This window comes from Amphibalanus amphitrite, unplaced genomic scaffold, assembly GCF_019059575.1.
Source record: "Amphibalanus amphitrite isolate SeventyFive unplaced genomic scaffold, NRLGWU_Aamphi_draft 000143F_arrow, whole genome shotgun sequence".
In the NCBI taxonomy this organism is placed as follows: domain Eukaryota; kingdom Metazoa; phylum Arthropoda; class Thecostraca; order Balanomorpha; family Balanidae; genus Amphibalanus; species Amphibalanus amphitrite.
The window spans coordinates 396,915-412,825 of NW_024881638.1; the positions used below are offsets into that span (position 1 = coordinate 396,915).

The 15,911-nt window shown below is 53.4% G+C and overlaps 2 protein-coding genes across 5 annotated transcripts; one reads left to right on the forward strand and one right to left on the reverse strand.

Annotated features, from left to right (window-relative positions):
* The first annotated feature begins 254 nt into the window (after window positions 1-254).
* On the forward strand, window positions 255-13,641 carry LOC122382597 (protein lin-7 homolog C-like). Of its 4 annotated transcripts, XM_043368143.1 has the most exons (8): window positions 255-331; window positions 3,045-3,115; window positions 3,547-3,588; window positions 3,875-4,023; window positions 4,496-4,869; window positions 7,251-7,828; window positions 8,311-8,521; window positions 13,362-13,641. In XM_043368143.1, exons 2-5 carry the CDS (start codon window positions 3,079-3,081, stop codon window positions 4,859-4,861), a joined length of 594 nt encoding a protein of 197 aa, XP_043224078.1. In that variant the 5' UTR covers window positions 255-331; window positions 3,045-3,078; the 3' UTR covers window positions 4,862-4,869; window positions 7,251-7,828; window positions 8,311-8,521; window positions 13,362-13,641. The 4 variants fall into 4 exon arrangements, with proteins under 4 accessions (XP_043224078.1, XP_043224076.1, XP_043224077.1 ...); XM_043368141.1 differs by having other exon boundaries at window positions 7,251-8,521; XM_043368142.1 differs by having other exon boundaries at window positions 274-307; window positions 7,251-8,521.
* Window positions 7,332-13,046, reverse strand: LOC122382616 (uncharacterized protein K02A2.6-like). The gene is made up of 3 exons (XM_043368174.1): window positions 10,841-13,046; window positions 8,844-10,492; window positions 7,332-7,352 (listed from the first exon to the last, which is right to left on the reverse strand). Exons 1-3 carry the CDS (start codon window positions 13,044-13,046, stop codon window positions 7,332-7,334), a joined length of 3,876 nt encoding a protein of 1,291 aa, XP_043224109.1.
* Window positions 13,642-15,911: the final 2,270 nt, after the last annotated feature.

The window sequence follows — 15,911 nt, forward strand, 5'->3', positions numbered from 1 at the left end:
ACACTTACCACTGCGTCTGCCTTTTACCTAGTGTCGGAAAAAATTGTTTAATTTACTAAGAACGTGCGAATTGGGGACCATTCACAGAACTCAGTTTTACCAGGATTCATATATGTAGCTGGATGGTGGGCAGGCAAGCCGCGAGGGCCTCATTTGCAAAAAGGTTTTCCCTGCCCTGCAGATAAAAGCTGCGACGATGTATTTGGCAGCTTGATTTGGAAGCGATGTTTCTATTCAATTGTGGCGCTTTTCTACGTTTACGAATTGCATTGTTTGTGTGGGCGTTGTGCGTGTGAATGGAAGTGTTGTGAGAAAGTATTGCATATTTTTTGTAAGTTATTTTTTTTGGGGGGGGGCTCATAAGGTGTTGAAGTTTTGCTGCGTCTGTCTAGGTCATATACCACCATTTATCTGTTACTATCGACAAATGCTTCCTGTTTCTTGAACGCCTTGAACCAGTTGCTTATTTACATAACATCTTTGCGTGTTTTATGATTATGAGTTTAATGTTAATATCTTTCAGATAAGCTTGTCGGCTATCTGTAGCTCTTCTCTAGTTTTAAAGCAAAGGTCATTAATGTCACCGAGCTAAGCACGTATTTGTTTAAACTTTAAAAGGCTCAAAATCCGGAAAATTCTGGTTCATGATTCCGTTGTGGTCAAAATCTGGTTATTTGATGGCCCGTAGTGACCAGAAGTTAGTATGAACTTTTCAATTAACGAGTGTTACTCCTTTGAATAACAGTTGTGTACCTACCCTGTGTTGTCCATTGATGTTGTTACCTTACCTTACCTTACCTTACCAATACAGAATTTTGAGGCCTATAAGGCCTGTAGGGATCTGATCTCATCGAGCTCCTTACTAGTGACAGTCATGAATCTTGGACTGGGATGTCAAAGGATGCATCACCCCAGTGAGAGTCGAGACGGGCTTTGAAGAGATTGACAGACGTAGAGAGGACCACAGAGGCAGGAAGCGCGTTCCAGTCGTTGATGGCGCGGACCGATAGAGAGTTTCTCCTGGGTCTTGAAGTAGCTTGAGGCTTCAACAGCTTCAGAGCATGTCCTCTGGTGACAGATGACGCTGCCCGCTCGAAAAACTGGTCCGGCCGAACGTTAACTCCACCCGTCAAAATCTGGAAGATGGCGATTACGTCTCCTCTCCGTCTTCGGTGGTACATTGATGGGAGCTTGAGGCGCCGGAGGCGTTCCTGATAGGGCAAGTGTCTCAGCTCTCGGACCAGTTTGGTTGCTCTCCGCTGCACTCGTTCAATCAGCCTCTGATCAGCTCGGTTGAAGGGCCCCCAGATGAGGTTCCCATATTCTAGATGGGGTCGTACCAGCGTTTTGAAGAGGATCGGCAGGGTAGTCGCATCAATGCAGCTGAACGATCTTCTTATCAGTGCGAGCATTTGGTTGCCCTTTGCAGCTGCAGACGCGGCCTGCTTACGAAACTTCAGGTCAGAGTCCAGCTGAACCCCCAGGTCCTTCTCTACTTCAACCGTCTTCAGCTGAAGACCATTCATGATGTATGAGCGCCCAGGATTCCTAGGGCCGAGATGAAGGACTTTGCACTTCGATTCGTTGAAAGGCAGTTGCCACTTCTCGGACCACTTGGCCACTTCCTCAATGTCTCGCTGGATTAAGCTTGTTCCAGAGGACGATGGTGTTCCGAAGATTTTGGTATCATCTGCAAAGACCTTGATGGAGCTCTGCACGGATTCGGGTAAGTCATTGATAAAGATGATGAACAGCATCGGCCCGAGGACTGACCCTTGAGGAACCCCACTGGTCACAGTCTCCCAAGGCGAGCAGTGTCCTCTGATCACCACCTGTTGACGCCGGTCTGACAAGAAGGAGGCAATCCAGCCCTTTACCCTACCTGTGATCCCGTATCGCTCGAGTTTATTCAGAAGTCTCAGGTGTGGCACCGAGTCAAAGGCCTTTCTGAAGTCGAGGTACACCGCGTCAACTGGTTCGCCATTTTCTATGCACTTGGTCCACTCATCCAGCACTTCAAGAAGCTGGGTCATGCAGGATCGCTGTGGTCTGAAGCCGTGCTGGTGGTTTGATAGGAGGTTGGCTTCTTCCAGGTGAGTCATGAGATGATCTCGAATCAGGGATTCAAGTACCTTGCAAGGAATTGCAGTCAAGCTCACTGGGCGATAATTGCCTGGGTCCAGCCTGTCCCCCTTCTTCAGAATAGGTACTACGATGCCAAGCTTCCAATCGTCTGGAAGACAGCCAGACTGGATGGACTTGTTGTAGATGATGGAGAGTGGGACCGCCAGCTGAGCAGCAGCCTCGACCAAGACCCTAGGGTGGATTCTGTCTGGCCCTGGGGAACTAGAGCTCTTGAGTCGCATCAACTTGTGTTTGACCATGTCGGCTGTGACCGTAAGGTCGCATAGGTTGTTACATCCAATAATAGCCATTTTCGGATGGATCGGCTTGCCACGTCCCACGATAAGTACAATACAATACATCATACATGGCCCAGGACCGGGGTGAATTTCAGGGTTTAAAATTGTCCACAGTGCCTGGATGTGTTAAATTCAGACCACTTTTGCACGGTTTAGGTAGATTCATAAAGCATTTAGTTTTTTTCTAACTAAATCATTCCACACTTTTGTGGGACTTGAAATAACTCAAAATAAAGATCTTTTAAACCAATGAAACACAGTGATCATTCACAAATTAAACCTAAGATTATTCAGTCATAGATATAACTATGCTCAAAGTTCTAACCCAAGACGTATGGATCATAAGCTGATGCCTGTAAGATGTGTTCCAGTCTCACTCTTCCCCTTTGGTCATCTTTTATTTTCCATTTTTCATTTTGTATGGATATTCTCTGGCATTATTCTATGCTATTGTTCACTGGACACTGAGCACTGAGCAGTGATATCAGGACCAATATTTCAGCTCTGTAAAGCTTGTTCAGAACTGAAAATGTGTGCTAACTTGATAAATATGTGCAGTGCATGCACAATATTTTGTGAATAGCCATGTTGTGCTCCATAAATTCTTTGTCTACCTTTCAGTCCTCATCTGTGCTTCTGAAATTCAACTGAAAAGATGGCAGCAGTAACAGAGCCCCTGACTCTCCAAAGAGGTGAGTGTCAGTGTAGCTTTGCTCTTCATCTTCTTGTACATAGGCAAAGATAGCATGAATAATAGGAGAATAACATTAATAATGGCACCAAATTTGGGCTGTTTTTATAGGAATAAAACTAGTTGCTGTTTGTCATGGTTCTTTCTGTTTCAGTCTGAATTTTGTTGATTAGATGTCATTTGTTGTTACTGATAAGACCATGCAAAAGGGTGAACTCTTGGTTATTGCTGAATCAGGTTGGGTAACATATCATGGGCTCATGCTTCATTGAGACTTATCTATTAACAATTAGATGTCTTGTGGCAAATTCTATCACCATAGCTGGCATGGCTGAGTTTCAAATGATACTATTAAAGGAAGAGGAAAGTGATTGTTTTTGTTTTTGTATTTTGTTTTTTTTTTTGTCAACATTTACCAATTTTCTATTTCAGATGTGAAGAGGGCTATAGAGCTTCTTGACAAACTTCAGAAAAGTAAGTAAATCAAATAGGTTTATCTAAAATACCTGTCATCAAATAAAGCTATTTTAGGTCATTCTACCAATTCATTAGCTGCCCTGTTAACATTGAAACTTGACTGCTTCATTTGAACGTCCTACTCTGAAATCTGAAAGACAACTTATATTTCATTAGTTCAAAATAATGGAGCCATCTTATTGATTATTCTCGAATGTGTGCTTTTACTGATGAACACGTCCCTGCAGGGTGAACTGCTTATCCAATAGTGTTATCTAACCCTGCTGATTCATCTGCCCTTCAGCGGGCGAGGTGCCGACGGCCAAGCTGGCCGCCCTGCAGAAGGTTCTCCAATCAGACTTCTTCAATGCTGTCCGCGACGTGTACGAACACGTGTACGAGACGGTCGACCTGTCCGGCTCGCCCGACGTACGGGCTTCTGCCACGGCCAAGGTAAGCTTCTTCTGCGGGCCGTACTGCGATTTGTGCAATGATGAGCGGAATGACGCGTCATACTCACTGTTTTACAGCTCATCTCGTGTTTTGTTTCGGGCTTAGTGTCATTAAAAGAGGTAGGTTGTGGAATTGCATCAGTTTTTTGTGCATGCAATGTATATGGCCGCTGCTGGTTGAGTGGCCTTGGGAGATAGGGTTTCCTTCTATTTATATATCTTAGTGCTTGATCGGTTTCGTGACGGGTCGTGGTTTCCGCAAGCGGTGTGCACACGATTGGTCATTTTTGAGCGGTAACTCCAATTCCATCGGGTAATTCCACCGCAGTGGTTTCAAGACCAATAGCAGAATCACGATGCCTGGTTTAAGACATGCGTGTCCGGTGTTCCGTACTTACATAAAGAATCGTTTTGTGTCTCATTGTTGGGCTAAAGTTCATTGTGGATTTGACATCCTCTCCTAATCCCTGCAGGCGACAGTGGCCGCGTTCGCCGCCTCAGAGGGCCACGCGCACCCTCGTGTCATCCAGCTTCCCAAGACCGACGAGGGTCTCGGCTTCAACGTCATGGGCGGCAAGGAGCAGAACTCTCCCATCTACATCAGTCGCATTATCCCGGGCGGCGTGGCCGATCGGCACGGCGGTCTGAAGCGCGGCGACCAGCTGCTCTCGGTGAATGGCGTCTCGGTGGAGGGCGAACACCACGAGAAGGCTGTGGAGCTGCTCAAAGCCGCCCAGCACACAGTGAAACTGGTGGTTCGCTACACGCCGCGCGTTCTCGAGGAGATGGAGATGCGCTTTGACAAGCAGCGCTCGGCTCGCAGGCGGCAGCAGTACTGAATGCAGAGGTGAGACTGGAGATGCTAGAATGGGCAGGGTGTGGGCGGGGGCGGGGGGGGGGGGCAGGCGGTTGCAGTGTTGAGCGCAGAGGTGAGGCTGAGACTGGGAGAGGGATAGACTGGGGTGTGGTGAGGACAGGGGCGGGGCAGCAGTACTGAACGGAACGAAGAGAGGAGGCAAGGTTGGATGAGAAGGGGCGGAGAGTGGTGGGACAGAGACTGAGACAAGCGTAGAACATACCAGGGGTTATGTTACCAGTATAACGCCTTTTGGGGCGACTAACGGAGCGAGCGAGAGGGTGAGCCTTGCACGTGCGAAATTTCGAGGGGGTATCTCCAGCTGACTTGTGCACGGCACCCTACTAACCGGTCTCTAGCGATGTGCCAAATTTGAGCACAATCGGCCCAGCCGTTCTCGAGATCTGGAAGCGGCACCCTGCACGTGCGCACGTGCAAAATGGGTCCCAACTGACTTTTGCACTGCACCCTACTAACCGGTCCCTAACCATGTACCAAATTTGAGCGCCATCGGTCCAGCCGTTCTCGAGATCTGGAATCGACCCCTGCACGTGCGCACGTGCAGCAGCACCCCAACTCTGGCACATGGATATGCATTGCCTAGTGGGTGCCTAGCTATATGCCAACTTTCAGCGCAATCGGCCAAGTAGTTACCGAGATATTGCAACAATTACAAAAGTGACACCTCTTCGTTTTGCACGTGGCACGTGCATAAGGGGTCACCCACATGCATCGGGAATAGTCCAATACTTGGTAGAAGGAATGAAGCTACCCTACAAAAATTACCGCGTGTAAATCGGTCAAGTGGTTGCTGAGATATAAGCGTCGCAAAAGCGTGACCACGGCCGGCCGGCCGGCCGGCCGCTCATACTCAGAAATTTCCGTTAATCTAAGGAAAGACTACGCTCGCTTCGCTCGCTCCGTAATTAGTGAGGGCTTATGATACCAACAAAATACCAACCAGTATAACGCCTTTTGGGGCGACTAACGGAGCGAGCGAGAGGGTGAGCCTTGCACGTGCGAAATTACGAGGGGGTACCTCCAACTGAGTTGTGCACGGCACCCTACTAGCCGGTCTCTAGCGATGTGCCAAATTTGAGCACAATCGGCCCAGCCGTTCTTGAGATCTGGAAGCGGCACCCTGCACGTGCGCACGTGCAAAATGGGTCCCAACTGACTTTTGCACGGCACCCTACTAACCGGTCCCTAACCATGTACCAAATTTGAGCGCCATCGGTCCAGCCGTTCTCGAGATCTGGAATCGACCCCTGCACGTGCGCACGTGCAGCAGCACCTCAACCCTGGCACATGGATATGCATTGCATAGTGGGTGCCTACCTACATGCCAACTTTCAGCGCAATCGGCCAAGTAGTTACCGAGATATTGCAACAATTACAAAAGTGACACCTCTTCGTTTTGCACGTGGCACGTGCATAAGGGGTCACCCACATGCATCGGGAATAGTCCAATACTTGGTAGAAGGAATGAAGCTACCCTACAAAAATTTCCGCATGTAAATCGGTCAAGTGGTTGCTGAGATATAAGCCTCGCAAAAGCGTGACCACGGCCGGCCGGCCGGCCGGCCGGCCGGCCGCTCATACTCAGAAATTTCCGTTAAAGGGACCCTCCCACCTTTAAAAAAGTTTATGAATTGGCATGAAAGTGATGTCGCTCGGTTCAGAAAGAGCGAAAACGAATATCTACCAAATTTCACCGAAAAATATTCACCGGTTTTCAAGATATTACGACTTTTACTTTTGTTTACTTTTTGGGATCTCCGCTGTTCCTAGCGACTTTATTTAAAAGTGCGGCATTTGTTGCGCGCAACGCAGCATATACCACCGCGTGCTACAAAACGTTTTAGTCAAACATTTAACGGACGTTCGAAAGCCTGATGACGTCATCAGATTTAAGTGCCTATACCAATACATTGTGGCACTTATTTGCACAGATGTCAAAATCAAACTCAAATTTCTTTGCGATGAAGTAATTGCTGGAGAAACGGTTTTCACGGCACTGATTTTCAAAGAACGTCCATCAAGATGGCTATCTCAACTCAAATCTAATGTTAAGGTGGGACAGTCCCTTTAATCTAAGGAAAGACTACGCTCGCTTCGCTCGCTCCGTAACTAGAACGGTGGTTTGGTTTTTGAATGCATACCTAGAAGAAATCCTCTTTTATTTGTTACTTATTTTTTCTCTTCTTTTCCAAGGCAACATTGGCAGCTACCTATTTATTAGGCAGCTATATTTTAACGTTTGAAAAAGGAATGTTATAAACTCGGTGTCATACGATTGAATAGGATGCTCACTTATAAAAAGCAGCGCGAACTTTTTTCGTTTTCTCATCGCTTCTCCCCTTCTTTTGCAGTCTGAAAACACCGCCACCACATTCTGGCGTCGGTCGCTAACGAGATGCATCATGTCCTCACTCTCTGGAGCACGTTCCCGTTTATTGAGAGCCTTCTGGCAACTGCCGATAGGATATGTGGGTCACAATTTTCCCCGAGTGGCCACGCGGCTGTCATCACTCCGAGACAGTTTGCGTGGTGGTCGCTAGTATGAGTGGAACTCCAGTAGGTAGAAGCTAGCTTACTCTGCGTGAGTGTACGCTCAGTTTTTGTGTTGTGCGGCTGTAGTAAGTGTGGTTTGAATTTTGAACCCGAAAGCGAGGTGGATCGTTGTCGCCTTGTCAAGGTGGTCTTGCGTTGTGACCCTAGTCGAGAAAAAGCTGCCGAATTTCATCTTGATGTGCAGTGTGCTTGGTTGATGACCCGTCCGGTTTTCCTAATGTCTATCTCGGTAGCGAGTTAAAGACCTGAGCTGAGGTAGATAATCTGCTAGAGCCGAAATTTACCGCATGAAAGAAAGGCCTACTTGTTTCACCTTACCCTTACGAGGGAACGTTTGGTGCAATGTACCCTGTAGGTAGGCACTAGATAGGCGTCCTTAAAGGGACCCTCCCACCTTAACATTAGATTTGAGTTGAGATAGCCAAAATGGGGTCCCTGGCTCACAATTACCGGTTTCGGCACTCACAACATCGAGAAATGCCTTAAATCGGAAATATTGAATTTCAAAATTGCAGCATTTTGATTCAGAGGGGCTGATGCTTAGGAATACCCCTCTGAATGTGTGACGTCAGCGCAAATATCTAACGATTTTTAAATGTTTGACTAAAACGTTTTGTAGCACGCGGTGGTATATGCTATTTGCGCGCAACATCTGCCGCAAACGCCGCACTTCTAAAATGAAGTCGCTAGAAACAGCGGAGATCCCAAAAAAGTAAACAAAAGTAAAAGTCTAATATCTTGAAAACCGGTGAATATTTTTTGGTGAAATTTGGTAGCTATTCGTTTTCGCTCTTTCTGAACCGAGCGACATCACTTTCATGCCAATTCATAAACTTTTTTGAAGGTGGGAGGGTCCCTTTAAGGTGTATACCGATGCTAGTTGTAGAAGTAATCGTGGCAGCTAGGAGCATTTCTCCGGTGTGGTAACACGAGACTAGCCTAGGTTGTGAATTCGCTCGGTCCTTATGTGAGTGTTTTGGCTTGTTGTGCCCCAATGGGTCGTTGATGGCACCTTTTAGTGTATCGAACCGAGGGAGAACGTTAGGAGCGGAAATGTGCGACTTGGAGGGTGTAGTGTATTGCACCACCCACGCGATATATACAGTCCGGTTAAAAGGAAGAACTCAAAACGCGCACGGCACAGACCGTCACCATCCGTGACCACCGTCGCCAACCGACTGCCCCGCCGGCCGGCCTACGGACACGTCACTCGCCCTCAGCGCCACCCCCACAACCTGCAGTTAACAGAACTGCCGCTAGGTGACACTGGCACACTCGTACGGTACGGAACGAAAGAGGGACACCAGTCCGTAACAGAACACCACATTCTTCCCCCCTGGAAAAAGTTAGAGTCTATTTGGCGCACGTCTCGTACGCTGGGACCTCCTCACCGGCTGCGTCCCGGAGTTCACTCTCGCGCCCGGCTGGAGAGCAGGTTCGACCGCCACCAGCCCGGCACCGCTCGCTGCCTCGCGCGGCGACAGCAGTACGCCAGCGTCTTGTTGCTCTGCCTGCCGCTCCGTCGCCGGAGGTGGTGACGCCTCCCGCTCCCGAGCGTCCTCTGCGTCTTCCGGTGACACAGCCACGCCGTCCTCCGCGGGACCCCGGCTGGCCTCGGTGTGCCGCCGGCCGACCCCCAGTGACACAGCCTGTCCGTCCTCCAGTGGCACGCCATCCTCCGCGTGCCGCCAGTCGTCGGCCTCCAGCCGCTCCCCGCGGCGAGGCACAGACGTCGGAGACACCGCACTCCGCTGACCAGCCCCCGGCTGGCCGCTCTGACCCACGTGCAGCTCAGCCTGAGACTGCTGCGGCGCCCGAGCTGTCGTCAGCCGCTCTGCGTGGATCCGGGAGCCGTCATCTAGCCTGTAGCTGACTGGTCCCAGGCGAGACTCCACCCGTCTCGGCTCGGAGTACCGTGGCCGTCCCTTCTTGGGACGCGGCACCAGCCGGCACCGGACCCAGTCGCCGACCTGGAACCGTGGTGTCTCAGCTGCACGCCGCGCGTCAGCGTACCTCTTCTGCTTCTTCTGCCTCTTCTGCACTCTGTCTCGCAGCTCACGATCTTGCGGTTCTTCCGTGGGAAGAGCCGCCGCGTGCAGACGTGTCCTCAGCTTCCGTCCGTGCAGGAGCTCGGCTGGACTCAGCCCCGTCGTGGCGTGAGGCGTGCTCCTGTACGTCTGCAGAAACTTCTGCAGGTAAGACGCTCGATCTTCGCCGCTCCGGTCCGCCGCCTGGAGAGCACTTTTCACTGTGCGATTCGCACGCTCCACCGCACCTGACCCGGCAGGGTGGTACGGCGTGACCCGGATGTGGCGCGTGCCGACACTCCTCAGGTAGTCTGTGAACGCTGCTGAGGTGAAGTGTGTCCCGTTGTCGGACACCAGCTCCTTCGGGTAACCTTCTCGAGATGCTAACGTCTCCAGAAACTGCACCACCGCCTCCGTGCTGGGTTCTGTGCAGAAGCCGACTTCTATCCATTTGGAAAAGTAGTCTACCAGCACTACCGCGTATCGGTGCTGGCGGCGCGCTTCCATTGGGCCGATAAAATCCACGCCCACCTTCTCCCATGCCGCTCCTGGCAGCGGCACAGGGTGTAGCGGCGCACTGCGAGTCCGAGCCGATTTGTCCACGTCGGCACACACGTCGCAGTTTCTCACCGCCTCTTCTATGTCCGTGTCCATCTTGGGCCACCAGTAGATGTCACGAGCCCGCTGCTTACTTCGGACGATCCCTTGATGTCCTTCGTGAGCCAGGGACACCATCCTCGTCCGCAGCGCCGCCGGCACGATCACCCGCTGACCGCGGACGACCAGGTCTCCCACTAGGCTGAGCTCCTCTCGGCAGTTGTAGAAGGGCTGCAGCTCTGCCGGGCAGTCGCGGCGCCGTCGCGGCCACCGCCGTGGGATCTGCTGCACCAGCTGGCACAGCACTGGGTCAGTCTGTGTCGCTTCCAGCAGCTCGTCCCGCCGCACTGCTCCGAGCTGGGCAGTCACTGCCGCCACCGCCACGACATCATCATCCAGTTCGCCTTCCTCTGCTCCTGGCAGTCGTGAGAGGCCATCAGCTGGGTTGTCACCGCCTCTGACATGCTCCACGGTGAAGTCGTATGCCATGAGACGTGACGCCCACCGTGCCACCCGTAGGCCGGCTCGGCCCACCCCCGGTGACGTCATCAGCGTCTGGAGAGCCGCGTGATCGACTCGTAGGCAAAACGGCCTACCCCAGAGATACTTCCGCCACTTTTCCACGGCCCACACACATGCCAGGGCCTCTCTCTCCGTGACATTGTATCTTCTTTGAGCCGGGGTGAGACTGCATGACGCAAAACTCACCACTCTCTCTCCCTCAGGGTGAGTTTGGGAGAGCACGGCCCCCAATCCCACGTCACTGGCGTCTGTGGTGACTCGGGTCGGCAGCGTTGGGTCGTACATGGCCAGCGCTCTGCTGTCCAGGATCCGCCGCCGGACGTCGTCCATCACCGCCTGAAGTTCGCCAGTCCACTGGAAGGGTGGCGCCCCCTTCCTCAGCAGGCACCGCAGTGGCTCCACCAGCGTGCTGTACGCCGGCACGAATCGGCTGTAGAAGCCGAACAGGCCAAGCATGGCCTGCAGGTCCTTCAGGCTAGCAGGTGCTCGCAGTTCTCGGAGAGCCTTGATGCGGTCTGGGTTCACTGCCACCCCCTGCTTGGAGATGATGAACCCCAGAAACTCCACTTGCTCTCTCCTCAGCTTGCACTTCTCGATGTTGAGCGTGATCCGGTGCTCCCTGAGCCTCTTCAGCACAGCCGTCAGCCGCCTCTCGTGCTGGTTGGAGGTCGCAGCGTAGATGATGACGTCATCTAGGTACACCTGCACTCCTTCCAGACCACGAAGGATGGCTTCCATTACCTTCTGGAACGCCTGTGGCAGACTCTTCAGCCCATAGGGACACCTCCTGTATCTCATCAGTCCCTGATGGGTGATGAACGTCGTCAGCGACCTTGAATCCGGATGCAGATCCAGCTGATGGTATGCTGACTTCATATCGAGGCTGCTGAAGATGGTTGCACCCTGAAGCTGTTCCAACATGTCCTGCATGTCGGGGAGTGGATGTCCGCTGGCTTCCACCGCCTTGTTGACCTCTCGAAGATCCACACACAGCCTCAGTTTCCCGTTCCGCCGTCTGGACACCACTATGGGGGAGATCCATGGGGATGCGTCGACTGGTTCGATGACTCCAGCCTGTTGCAACTTCAACAGATGATCCCGCACCTCTTCCCTCACGGCGTACGGTAGAGGTCTCAGCCGCTGCTGTACTGGGTTGACCTCCGTCTTCAGTCTCACCCTGTGCACGAACCCAGTGAGACTCGGCAGCTCCTCTGGCATCTGCTCCTCCTTGATAGCACACACAGTCGCCCCGTGAATCACGGACAACTTCAGCTTCTCCTGCAGATCTCTGCCCAGCAGGGGCACGCCAGCGTCTACCACATACAGTGAAACTTGGGAGCTGTTGCCGTTCTCCGCCTGCACCGTCACCTGCACCACCCCCTGCACTAGCAGCGATGACCCTCCGTAGGCCTCCAGGCGCACTGCAGTGGGCAGGAGGGGCAGATGGCGGAACTGCTTCCTGTAGATGGACAACGGCAGGATGCTCACGGCCGAGCCAGTGTCAGCCAGCATCCGCAGTGGCTGCTGGTCCACCCGCAGCTCGGTCCACAGGTTCTTCCGGTCGTCATCCGTCACGGCCAGCACTTCAACGGTCCTTACTGGCTTCCTCTTGGTCTGCTTCGTCTTCTTAGGTGGTTCCTTGCAGAATCTGGCGTAGTGGCCCTTCTGCTGGCAGTTGTGACACCTTCTCCAACGAGCTGGACAGCAGGGATCAGCAGTCCGGTGGGGACCGCCACAGCTGGAGCACGGCGAGACCCCCTTCCTGGGAGCAGTCACTGCGGCTATCTCCAGCTGAGCCGGGGAAGAGGTTGATGCACGGGTAGCTCCACCTCCACCCACCAGCCGCTGTCGCTCAGCAGCCACCTCCAGCTCCTCAGCCACCTCGAGGATGTGCAACACAGTCAGAGCTGGCTCCCGACACAGCCGCTCCCTCAACCTGTCGTCCCTGCAGCCCTCGATGAACTGCTCACAGGTCAGCTGCTCCCGGAGATCGCCGAAGGCGCACCTGGAACTCAGGTCCTGCAGCTCAGTGAGGTACACCGCTGGAGACCTGTCCAGCTGGTAACACCGCCGGAACAGCATTCTCTCGGAATGAGTCGCTCGTGTCTCCGGAAACAGCCGCTGAAACACTGCAGAGATCGCAGCCACCGGGTCGACTGCTGCAGTCGGTTGTCCTTCCTCCTTGACGCCATCTTCCTCCTGCGCCGGAATCGCCGCCTCCTGCGCTCCCGGTGCCACGCCCTGCGCCGGTTTCGCCGCCGCGAAATAGAGACGCCGCGCCTCCTGTCCCACACAGTGTAATAGGAGGGCCTCTCGTCGCTGAACAGTCCACTCGTCCCAACCACTCGCCACGGCGAAAATCCTGAACTCGCCAAGCCACTGGGACCAGGGCGTGGTCGGCCGTCCTGGCGCCACTAGAAATGGCGCTGGCGCACGCAAACAGTCCATCGCGGCGATCACTGTTATCACTTAGCGCAGAAGGATTTCAGTTCCTCGTCGCCACTGTAGTGTATTGCACCACCCACGCGATATATACAGTCCGGTTAAAAGGAAGAACTCAAAACGCGCACGGCACAGACCGTCACCATCCGTGACCACCGTCGCCAACCGACTGCCCCGCCGGCCGGCCTACGGACACGTCACTCGCCCTCAGCGCCACCCCCACAACCTGCAGTTAACAGAACTGCCGCTAGGTGACACTGGCACACTCGTACGGTACGGAACGAAAGAGGGACACCAGTCCGTAACAGAACACCACAGAGGGTCGATTATGTTGTGCGATGCCACACCAACGCTTTATTCGATTTGCTCATAACCGTGTATGTTTTATTGTGCTACGTGGTAGCAGATAAGTGCGAGTTTCTTGTGGTTAGAATCAGGCAGCACAGGCCGTCCTTTTTCTTCTTTCCAGTAACCGAACCAATGACGTATCGAACACAGAACGGTGTCTGTTGGTCTCCTAAATCGTTTTTATTGCGTTAGTTGTTAAGTGCTTTTTTCAACTTTCGTCCGCCGGTGATCGAAATATACAACTGGTCTCGAACGAGTGCTGTTGGGTTGGGTACGACGAATGGATGGACTCACTAACAATTGTAGATGGCTAATGATAAACTTGCGTGGAAACTCAACGCCTGAACGTTACTGGTTCAACGAAATAATGATAGCGCATTGCTACAGGCAGACGTGGTAGATCGTCTATCGTTCGCAAAATGCATGTCACGGGAACCAGGCGCAAAGTTAGCCCGGGGAATTAGCGCCCTAAGACTACTAAACATAAAAGTATGTTTTACAGTATCATTTAAAGATTTTTGACGCGTATGTATCGTTCGGTGCTCAGCAATACTTCCATCACCCTAGAGCATCGGTTGCGTTAAGCTTCCCCTTTTGCGGGTAATGGTGGGTTGCTCGCCAGACACTTTTTACGTTTCCTCACTGCGCATGAAAAGCCCGTGTTGGCTGTTCTAAAACTTTCGAATTTGGCGTAAGTGAGCAAATTGCATTATATGGCAATCGTGGTTGATGGGAGGTTCAGATTCTCTCAGCATAACAAAAAAAATCCCATGTTCGCATTCATTTATTGTTGGACACAAATTCCGCAGAATTGACTAACGATTTCATATATAACAAATAATGTATAACAGCAGCAAATATGCTTTAGTGACGATACATTAAACAGACGACCGATTGGTCTGTTGTCAAGGTTTTTCCCCTGTCTCTGAAACATCTAGCGCCTGTCGGTGCCGCTGGATTCGCCGGTCGCTGCACCCTGGGGGTCGTCGCTCGCGCCGTCGGCGGCCACCTCTCTGATCTGGCTAAGGGCGCTGATGGTCCGCAGCCGGCGAGGGGCGGCACAGACCCGCGGGGTGACCGTATCTACAACCGCCGCCTTTCGCATCCGCTCTCTGAACCCGCCGCATCTCTCGAACCAGTAGAACAGGATCAGAGAGCAGAGCAGGATCCCGAGCGGCAGCAGCAGAAGTGGTAGCTCGTAGTGCAGCATGCCGCTACCCCACACCGGGCCCAGCATCAGACCTATGCACATGGACAGTCGTAGTCCGGCCGCACCGACCCCCTGAGCGCCGCGAGACAGCATCTTGGACATGAACGACGTCACCACAGAGTTGACCAGCGGGTAGCCGAAGAACTGCACGCCGCTGCCGACCAGCACGACCCAGAACCAGCGCTGGTCCCTGGGTGGCAGCGGTGATGGCGAGGCGGCGCCCCAGTCCCACGAGGGAGAGTACCAGCCAGCCGAGCCGCCATCGGCGTCCACCGCAGAGTCACGCAACATGCAGATCGTCACCAGTATCTGAACGTGAGCCAGAATCATCACCAGAAGACCGCCAGAGATCAGTCGCTGGTCGTGCATGCACGGCAGAAACGGGGTCAGGAAGATACACAACAGCACTGCGCACTGCACCAGACCACCGGCGATGAAAATCTTCCCGGTAGCGTCAATCTCCATGTGAAGATCCCTTTCCACTAGCGCCGGCAGCAGGGCTTCCAGCGACGTCTGCGTCATGTAGGCGGCGAAGTTGCAGAGCAGGAGGGCAGCGATCGGCCAGCAGAGCAGCTCGCGCCACTCGCGGACCACGGAGACAGACGGGGACGGGGAGACGGCCGGGCCGGAGACGGGAGACGGACGACACGGGCCGAACGGTACTGGGCACTTGTCTCCGTGCGGGCAGTGACTGGAAGGCTGCTGGTGGTCGGGCGTGTGCGGCCACACCACATTCGTATGGTGCGCATTCTTCGGCGCCAGGGAGTCTGAAGGTTTGCCTGAGGCGGCTGTCGTGGCATCGGCGCTGTCCTTATCATCCTCACTACTCGCCGCGAGAGGTCGGTAGGGAGGCCAGGAACTGCACTGGTTCGGACTCGGCTGGGGCAGGGAGAGAACCAGCGGCCGCTGCGGGGTGTGCGATGTCCCCTCCTCGGTCGCCGCGGCTCCCGGTTTTCCTCGGGACACGGGCGTGTTCTGTGGAGTTGGACCCGTCTGCGGAGCCGAGCTCGGTCTCTTGTTCGGAGTAGACTCTGCAGTCTTGGGAATTTCTCTGGCAAGCCGACGCTGACGGGTCTTCTCTTGCATCGCTTGCTGGCCAGAGCATTCGGGGCAGACCCGGCCCTCGGGCGTCGTCCCCATCTCCGCCGAGGCCACTCCAGCTGCGTCCTCCACCACCGGTGTCAGCGCCGGCCGTCTCATCTGCACACCACTGCCGCTCTCATCCTTATCCACGGTGAGGTTGGAGTAGAACAGTGTCAGCAGCACCATGTAGCCCAGGTAGCAGAGCATCAGCAGCAGGCCGGGAGCGTTCA

Bases quoted from the DNA above. Each gene is read 5' to 3' on its own strand.
- LOC122382597 (XM_043368141.1), top strand. From the start codon at position 3,079: ATGGCAGCAGTAACAGAGCCCCTGACTCTCCAAAGAG. The intron at 3,116-3,546 runs GTGAGTGTCAGT...TTTCTATTTCAG, and splicing joins GCCCCTGACTCTCCAAAGAG to ATGTGAAGAGGGCTATAGAG. The intron at 3,589-3,874 runs GTAAGTAAATCA...TCTGCCCTTCAG, and splicing joins TCTTGACAAACTTCAGAAAA to CGGGCGAGGTGCCGACGGCC.
- LOC122382616 (XM_043368174.1), bottom strand. From the start codon at position 13,046: ATGGACTGTTTGCGTGCGCCAGCGCCATTTCTAGTGGCGCCAGGACGG. The intron at 10,493-10,840 runs GTGACGTGGGAT...CACGACTGCCAG, and splicing joins CCGAGTCACCACAGACGCCA to GAGCAGAGGAAGGCGAACTG. The intron at 7,353-8,843 runs GTGAGGAGGTCC...TCCTATCGGCAG, and splicing joins TGAACTCCGGGACGCAGCCG to TTGCCAGAAGGCTCTCAATA.